Genomic DNA, 10000 nt, shown 5'->3' on the forward strand with positions numbered 1-10000 from the left:
TTGCTTCCATTTTCTGGCTCTTGTACGCCTGCCTGTTTGTGTGTCGTGCCACCACCACTGCAGAGAGAGAAAGAGAGAGAGGGAGAGAGAGTTTCTTCTGCGTCACTGACATCACTTCAAATAGACTACTGACATTGAATGACTGTTGATTTTGCCATTCGTGACTGAAGTCCGCACTCGCATTCTAGGACCAGGCAACGAGTCTTACAAAAGGAGAAGGATACCAACCTCGACAGTGTCTGCAAGACTGCCGAATTGCGAACAGCCTGTAATTATTGCGAACGGTTCGCGAACCGCCTCCACTTCGAAGCCTTCTCACCACACACATTTTACAATTTACCGTCTGCTTCGACTTCGTTCTGATTCCTTAATGAATATCCGTTTCCAAGAACCAGTCAAACATCAGTTATTTCCGACCATTTCCGCACGATGGAATACTATAATTACGATTATTATTATGGTTATGACTACAAAAACTACACCTACGACTACAATTACACCTTCAATGACAACTTTGACGCTGCCCATCCCAGTTTTCATGATTTCAACAGAGGGGATCAGATTTTAAAATGGATGCTGGTAGCGGCAGTCATCCCCGTGTGTATCCTGGGACTGGCAGGCAACACGATGTCAGTGTGGGCCTGGAACGCCAACAGGAAATACAACTATGTGGTTCTACTCTTCCAGTGCCTGGGGCTTGTGGACAACGCCTTCCTCTTGGTGTCCGCTGTTCGTGCTGGCCTGTACTACAAGCACCAGCTGACCTATACCATTGAAGTTTGTCTCCTTCCCATACTGTACCTCTTCCAGACCCTGTCTGTCTCCATCACCATGATCACCGGGGTCTTCCGATGGCTGGCTGTGGCCAGGGCTCAGCTGGGCCAGCGTGTGACCCGGGGTCACGTGTGGATGGCGTGTGGGGCGGTGGGGACGTGGTGCGGCCTGCTCACTGCCTTGGTGATTGTGATGGTGACCACGTTCAAGCCACACACGCAGGGGTATGTCCTGATGGATGTGGTTCTGCATGTGGTGGGGCTGGTCCTGCCCAACTTGGTGCTGCTGGCGTTCAGCATCGGCCTGCTGAGGATCACCTTCATGCACAAAGGGTATGTGCTGACCGTGTAGACACATTTTATGGATAGTACGAGACATCTAACTGATAGTACATCTAGAGGAGGTGCAAGGTAGTGTGTGTGTGTGTGTGTGTGTGTGTGTTGGAGCTCATGTACGTTTATATTTGACTGTGCTTTCATATCTGTGAAACTGCATGCTTGGTGCATATCTGTTATGCATGTGTAGGTGTATGTGTGAATGTGTGTCTTCATGTTTTACATTTATTTGCTTATTTATCATCATTGTTGTCTTATTTATTTATTTATTTATTTATTTATTTATTTATTTATTTATTTATTTATTTATTTATTTATTATTATTATTATTATTATTATTATTAACTTTTTATATTATAATTATTATTTATTTATTTATGTAAGCTTATCTATTATTTATTCACCTTTATTTATTTATTTTTTTTAATATTTTTTAAAATATTTTTCTATTATTTTTTTTTTTTCCTCAAGGCCTGACTAAGCGCGTTGGGTTACGCTGCTGGTCAGGCATCTGTTTGGCAGATGTGGTGTAGCGTATATGGATTTGTCCGAACGCAGTGACGCCACCTTGAGCTACTGAAACTGAAACTGAAACTGAGTACATCTAACTGATAGTTACGAGACATCTGACTGATAGTACGAGACATCTGACTGATAGTACGAGACATCTGATAGTTACGAGACATGTAACTGATAGTACAAGACATCTAACTGATAGTACGAGACATCTGATAGTTACGAGACATCTAACTGATAGTACGAGACATCTAACTGATAGTTACGGGATATCTAACTGATAGTACAAGACATCTAAATGATAGTACAAGACATCTAACTGATAGTACGAGATATCTAACTGATAGTTACGAGATATCTAACTGATAGTTACGAGACATGTAAATGATAGTACAAGACATGTAAATGATAGTACGAGACATCTAAATGATAGTACAAGACATCTAAATGATAGTTACGAGACATCTAACTGATAGTTACGAGACATCTAACTGATAGTTAGGAGACATCTAACTGATAGTTACGAGACATGTAAATGATAGTACGAGACATCTAACTGATAGTTACGAGACATCTAAATGATAGTACGAGACATCTTACTGATAGTACGAGACATCTAACTGATAGTACGAGATATCTAACTGATAGTTACGAGATATCTAACTGATAGTTACGAGATATCTAACTGATAGTTACGAGACATCTAACTGATAGTACGAGACATCTAACTGATAGTACGAGACATCTAACTGATAGTTACGAGACATCTAACTGATAGTACGAGACATCTAACTGATAGTACGAGACATCTAACTGATAGTTACAAGATATCTAACTGATAGTACAAGACATCTAAATGATAGTACAAGACATCTAAATGATAGTACGAGACATCTAACTGATAGTTACGAGACATCTAACTGATAGTACGAGACATCTAACTGATAGTTACGAGACATCTAAATGATAGTACGAGACATCTAACTGATAGTTACGAGACATCTAACTGATAGTACGAGACATCTAACTGATAGTACGAGACATCTAACTGATAGTTACGAGATATCTAACTGATAGTTACGAGATATCTAACTGATAGTTACGAGACATCTAACTGATAGTTACGAGACATCTAACTGATAGTTACGAGACATCTAACTGATAGTACGAGACATCTAACTGATAGTACGAGACATCTAAATGATAGTTACGAGACATCTAACTGATAGTACGAAGCATCTAACTGATAGTTACGAGATATCTAACTGATAGTTACGAGACATCTAAATGATAATTACGAGACATCTAACTGATAGTTAGGAGACATCTAACTGATAGTTACGAGACATCTAACTGATAGTACGAGACATCTAACTGATAGTTACGAGACATCTAACTGATAGTTAGGAGACATCTAACTGACAGTACGAGACATCTAACTGATAGTACGAGACATCTAACTGATAGTTACGAGACATCTAACTGATAGTTAGGAGACATCTAACTGATAGTTACGAGACATCTAACTGATAGTACGAGACATCTAACTGATAGTACGAGACATCTAACTGATAGTACGAGACATCTAACTGATAGTTACGAGACATCTAACTGATAGTACAAGACATCTAACTGATAGTACGAGACATCTAACTGATAGTTACGAGACATCTAACTGATAGTACGAGACATCTAACTGATAGTTACGAGACATCTAACTGATAGTTACGAGACATCTAACTGATAGTACGAGACATCTAACTGATAGTTACGAGACATACTGATAGTTACCAGACATCTAACCGATAGTTACGAGATATCTAACTGATAGTTACGAGACATGTAACTGATAGTACAAGACATCTAAATGATAGTAGGAGACATCTAACTGATAGTACGAGATATCTAACTGATAGTTACGAGACATACTGATAGTACGAGACATCTGATAGTTACGAGATATCTAACTGATAGTACCAGACATCTAACTGATAGTACCAGACACCTAACTGATAGTACGAGACATCTAACTGATAGTTACGAGACATACTGATAGTACCAGACATCTAAATGATAGTACAAGACATCTAACTGATAGTTACGAGACATCTAAATGATAGTACAAGACATCTAACTGATAGTTACGAGACATCTAACTGATAGTTACGAGATATCTAACTGATAGTACGAGACATCTAACTGATAGTACGAGACATCTAACTGATAGTTACGAGATATCTAACTGATAGTTACGAGATATCTAACTGATAGTACGAGACATCTAACTGATAGTTACGAGACATCTAAATGATAGTACGAGACATCACTCAACGGATCTGTCTGCTAGCAAACGACAAAATCATTCAGTTGTCTCTCTCTTGGAGTGACGCTGTTGTTAGATGGCCATGCCTGTGATCTGCAGTCAAGGAAATATCTCACTTAGTTTGTATTTGTTAACTCTATCCATACGAACGGCGAAAGAGACGACGTTAACAGCGTTTCACCCGAATTACCACCATCAAAATATTGCAAGCGGAAGGCTCTTGCACTGAAGAGGTGAATGTTGACAAAGAATACCACAATTCTGACGACGGAAGCTAAAGGTTGGGTCATTCAGACACCCACTGGACATCCGAGGGGTCTGTGTAGAGGAGAAGAGAGGACTGGCCGTACTGAGTGAGTTAATCAGCAGTTTGTCTTCAGTGCAGAGTCAGAAAGCGATGTACTGTCGTTGGGTAAAGCTACATAAGGTTTGCATACACACAACCATTGAGAGAGAGAGAGAGAGAGAGAGAGAGAGAGAGAGAGAGAGAGAGAGAGAGAAAGAGATTTGCTTCTCTTCCTCCTACTTTCTCTACCCCCCCCCCCCCCCCCCTCCTCCTCCTCATCATCCTACTCCTCTTTCTCTTCTTCCTCTCTCCCCTCCTCCCCCCCCCCCCCTACTCCTCCTCCTCCCGTCTTCCTCCTCCTCCTTCTCCTCCTCCTCCTTCTCCTGCTCCTTCTTCTTCTTCTTCTCCTGCTCCTTCTTCTTCTTCTTCTTCTTCTTCTTCTTCTTTGCAAATGCTTGCTTATACTCAGTCCACTAGCTGCCATGCCATGATGAATGAAAAATTGAATGTATGTGTATGTGTGAACAGTAAGTGCGTGTGTGTGTTTGTGTGTGTTTGAGTGTGTGGGCGTGAATGTGTACGTATGTCTTTGTTGCTTGTTTTATAAGTGTGTGTGTGTGTGTGTGTGTGTGTGTGTGTGTGTGTGTGTGTGTGTGTGTGTGTGTGTGTGTGCGTGTGTGTGTGTGTAAGTACCTATGTACATGTAATGTACCTATTGTTCCAGTTTTTCATCGCTTTGTTACCTTTAATAGACTATTCAAGTTCCTATTCTTATTCGTCGTTCTTATTATTTTATTTTATTTCAGTTTATTTCTTTATTTTTATGTTTTGTGTCGTTCGTTCTTTATTTTTTATGTCGTTAAATGGGCAGAATTGTAAAAAGGCCTTTACTGTGCCTAATTCTTTACCCATTAAAGATTCAATCAATCAATCTTCTTCTTCTTCTTCTTCTCCTGCTCCTCCTCCTGCTTTCCCTACTCCTCCGCCCCTCCTCCTCCTCCTACTCCTCTTTCTCCTCCTCCTCCTCCTCTCTCTCCTCTTCCTCTCTCCCCTCCTCCTCCTCTCTCTCCTCCTCCTCCTCCTCCTGCACCTCCTCCTCCTCCTCCTCCCCACCCTCCTCTTTTACAGGGTTTTTGTTTTGTTTGTTTTCCCTAGCTCTCCAAGGCACCAGACCAAGACCAAGCACAAGAGGACGACCCTGGCAGTGCTGAGCATCGCCGGCTGCTCCTTCCTTGCCTGTCCCGTGGCCGTCACCGTGCACTTGCTACACGTGATCGTCAAGGACAAGCGTACCACCAGCGGGTGCGGCTGGACTTGCATCCTCGTCGCCTTGGGTGCGGGTGACCTCTTGCAGGTGGCCAACTCCAGCGTCAACTTCCTCATCTACTTCTTCTTCGCTTCCAGGTGAGGGCTAAGGGGGTGTGAGAGAGGTGTGTGTGTGTGTGTGTGTGTGTGTGTGTGTGACTCTCTGTGTGACTCTGTGTGTGTGTGTGTGACTCTGTGTGTGTGTGTGCGTGTATGTGTGTGTGTGTGTGTTTGTGACTCTGTGTGTGTGTGTGTGTGTGTGTGTGTGTGTGTGTGTGTGTGTGTGTGTGTGTGTGTGTGTGTGTAAGAATAAGAATAAGAATAACTTTATTATCCCCAACTGGAGAAATTTGGTCTGGTGCATTATCACAACATGGACAAGTAAGCAACATGGGGACCATAACTGTAAAAGTCAACAACAGCTTTTACGAATATTACGAAGACACAAATGTAAAAAAAAAAGACGCCGTTTCATACATACATCTACACACTGCAGGTAATAACTAGTATTCTTAATGTAAAAACAGAAAGAATTAACAAACATTATTTTGAATATAATTATAAGCACAGCCTACTATATTGCACATTGATTATAATAGACAGATAAGATAAGAATAGAGATAAATTGCGGAAAACCACAACCAGATAATCAGCACACACCCGCACCCACCCACCCCACACACGCAGATTACTTGCTTAAACAGGAGTAATAAACATATGTTCTCAAATTAAAGCGTTTCACATATTCGCTTTTAAAACATTGCAATTAATTATTACATCGTAATTATTAACAGAAATATATTTAGAATATGGACGTTGGCATTAGACATATTCCATTGTACATTCATCATGCATATTGCACATTATTCCTCCTACATATAGTGTGTGTGTGTGTGTGTGTGTGTGTGTGTGTGTGTGTGTGTGTGTGTGTGTGTGTGTGTGTGTGTGTGTGTGTGTGTGTGTCTTCAGTTTAACGTCTTCCAATTTAAGTGATATTAGTGTGTGTGTGTGTGTGTGTGTGTGTGTGTGTGTGTGTGTGTGTGTGTGTGTGTGTGTGTGTGTGTCGGGGTGTGGTGGGGTGGGGGTGGGGGTGGGGGGTAGGCTCTGGAGAGGGGTAGTGGTGGCGGGGATGTGTGGGGGTGGAGTGGAGAAAAGGAGTGGGTGCGGGGATGGGGTAAAGGGGTGATGGGTGGACATAAAGACACAGTTCCCTTCGTTTTGGGCCATTGGCCAGACACACATACACAGACACACACACACACACAAGAACTCAGAACTCAGAACTCAAAACGTTTTTTATTTAAATTAATTTTTATTCAAGGATCAGAGAGAGAGAGAGAGGTGTTGAAACAGACAGACAGATATACGTACATACATACATACATACAGACAGACGGACAGAGAGACAGACAGACACACAGTGAGACAGACAGACAGACAGACAGACAGACAAACAGACAGACCTTGGAAAGCCCTCCTCCTACTCATCCCACAGGAAACTGCCACGCACGCAGACCACCAGCCAAGTCCACTTCCGCCTACAATTTTCAGGAAGCCACGTCAGTTGCTGTGTGATGTATCACCTTAAATCAAGGGAGACGTGCATGCTCCCTCCACACCCTTCGCTACGCCCACAGACTCACGCACCTCACAAAAATAAATGAATGAATAAATAAATAAATAAATAGCTAAATAAAATAAAATAAAATAAGGACCACTTCACAAAAAGCAGACTATCTCCAAACCTCTGGCACTGCACGTCCTTTGGGGATGATATAGATATCCAGAACTTCTTCTTCTTCTTCTTCTTCTTCTTCTTCATCATCATCATCATCATTATCATCTACTTCATCATCATCATCATCATCATCATCATCATCTTCTTCTTCTTCTTCTTCTTCTTCTTCTTCTTCTTCTTCTTCTTCTTCTTCTTCTTCGTCATCTTTTCCTTCTTCTTCTTCATCGTCGTCGTCGTCGTCTTCATCATCATCATCATCATCACCATCTTCTTCTTCTTCTTCATCGTCATCGTCATCATCTTCATCATCATCATCATCATCATCATCTTCTTCTGCTTCTTCTTCTTCTTCTTTTTCCTCCTCCTCTTCCGTATTACAAACTTCACTTTAACTCTCTCCATACGAACGGCGAACTGAAAGAGACGACGTTAACAGCGTTTCAGCCCAATTACCATCATCAAAATATTGCAAGCGGAAGGCTCTTATACTGAAGAGGTGAATGTTGACAAAGAATACCACAATTCTGACGACGGAAGCTAAAGGTTGGGTCATTGAGACACCCACTGGACATCCGAGGGGTCTGTGTTGAGGAGAAGAGAGGACTGGTCGTACTGAGTGAGTTAAGGACAAAGAAATCAGCGGTCAAGTCCAACACAGTCATGCTCTTTTGTGGTCGCCATGCTTGCGCCTGCACACATTGTCGCCGGCTCAGATGGACACGATTGCCTATCAAGTACAACACACACACACACACACACACACACACACACACACACACACACGCCCACCCCCTCCCCCCCCTCACCCCCCCCCCACACACACACACATCTCAATCTCACATGCTAACGTCCATATTCTAAATATATTTCTGTTAATAATTACGATGTAATAATTAATTGCAATGTTTTTAAAAGCGAATATGTGAAATGCTTTTATTTGAGAACATATGTTTATTACTCTTGTTTAATCAAGTAATCCGCGTGTGGGGGGTGGGTGGGTGCGGGTGTGTGCTGATTATCTGGTTGCGGTTTTCCGCAATTTATCTTTATTCTTATCTTATCTGTCTATTATAATCAATGTGCAGTATAGTAGGCTATGTTTATAATTATATTCAAATAATGTTTCTTAATTCTTTCTGTTTTTTACATTAAGAATACTAGTTATTACCTGCAATGTGTGGATGTATGTATGAAACGGTGTATGTGATTTTTTTTTTTTTTTTTTTTTTTACATTTGTATCTTCGTCAGTAATATTCGTAAAAGCTGTTGTTAACTTTTACAGTTATGGTCCCCATGTTGTTTACTTGTCTATGTTGTGATAATGCACCTGACCAAATTTCTCCAGTTGGAGATAATAAAGTTATTATTATCTTATCTTATCTAGTCAGTCTCATCAGTCTCCATGAAGTGTTTCAGACTGATGATGAGACGATAAACTTCGAGAGAGGTCTCGTGTCGTGTCGGGTCGTGTCGTGTTGTGTCGCGTCGTGTGCTGCAGCAACGTTGCACTTAGCAGCTGAGTGCAGGTGAAGAAACCCAACCAGAAAGGTTGCCTCTTATCTGGCAAAGTTCTGAAAAAAAAAATATATATATATAGATAGATAGATAGATAGATAGATAGATAGATAGATAGATAGATAGATAGATATATAAAAGTCTGGCTTGTGCTGTGGCGATATTCTGTTGCTGTTGCTGCTGCTACTACTACTACTACTGCTGCTGCTGCTCCTGCTACTACTGCTGCTGCTACTACTACTACTGCTGCTACTACTACGACGACGAAAACTACTACTACTACTACTACTACTACTACTACTTTCTTGTTTTTTTCACTCTCTCTGTCTCTGTGTCTCTTCTCTCTCTCTCTCTCTCTCTCTCTCTCTCTCTCTCTCTCTCTCTCTCTGTGTCTCTTCTATCTCTCTCTCTAATCTCTTCTCTCTCTCTCTGTCTCTTCTCTCTCTCTCTCTCTGTCTCTTCTCTCTCTCTCTCTCTCTCTCTCTCTCTCTCTCTCTCTGTCTCTCTCTATCTGTCCCCTTACATCTCTCATTTCTTATTCTCCTCTGTTTAGTGTTATAAATGTCACAAATTACCATTCATGTATCCATGACTATAACAATTATATGCATGCTGTCCTGCCGATATAATGATTCCCCCCCTTTGTTTATATTACTGTTTCTCCTTCGAAGGCATGATCTCTCTCGTGGTAAGCAATCCGAATCCCACACGAAAAACCCGTTTGTCACACAGACACACAGACACACACACAGACACAGACACACACACACACACACACACACACACACACACACACACACACACATTTACACGTCCTCACACACAGACACTCTCACACATACACACACACTTTTCGACTTTCGATAATTCTTTCACCCCTATTGGCGGACTACTACAAAATAATGGTTTCATGCCCAGAATAAACATTTCCAAATGCACAACAGCGCCACACAGAAGCTGAGAAAGCACAAACGTCTTTTTACCCCCAAAAGAGTAACTAAACAACATTAATTTTGCAAATTCAATCACTTTTCTTACAGATAAATCGACTTTCTTGCCTCCTTTAAGGATATCGAAAAATAACAACAACAACAACAACAACAACAACAACAACAACAACAAAAAAAAACAAAAAAACTGACCATGGTTTAGCTGGTTGAATATTCATTTTGTCAACATTCAGGACAAATTTTAATTAACTCACGTA

The 10000-nt window shown here is 41.2% G+C and overlaps 1 protein-coding gene across 1 annotated transcript; it reads left to right on the forward strand.

Moving 5' to 3' along the window:
* The first annotated feature begins 25 nt into the window (after nt 1-25).
* Nucleotides 26-5642, forward strand: LOC143287917 (uncharacterized). Its single transcript, XM_076596159.1, has 2 exons — nt 26-1106; nt 5390-5642. Exons 1-2 carry the CDS (start codon nt 430-432, stop codon nt 5640-5642), a joined length of 930 nt encoding a protein of 309 aa, XP_076452274.1. The 5' UTR covers nt 26-429.
* The last annotated feature ends 4358 nt before the right edge of the window (nt 5643-10000 follow it).

This window comes from Babylonia areolata, chromosome 12 (assembly GCF_041734735.1).
Source record: "Babylonia areolata isolate BAREFJ2019XMU chromosome 12, ASM4173473v1, whole genome shotgun sequence".
Classification (NCBI taxonomy): domain Eukaryota; kingdom Metazoa; phylum Mollusca; class Gastropoda; order Neogastropoda; family Buccinidae; genus Babylonia; species Babylonia areolata.

Excerpts from the sequence above, each read along its gene's own strand:
- LOC143287917 (XM_076596159.1), top strand. The coding sequence starts at position 430 with ATGGAATACTATAATTACGATTATTATTATGGTTATGACTACAAAAAC. Across the intron at positions 1,107-5,389 it reads ATCACCTTCATGCACAAAGG|CTCTCCAAGGCACCAGACCA; the intron begins GTATGTGCTGAC and ends TGTTTTCCCTAG.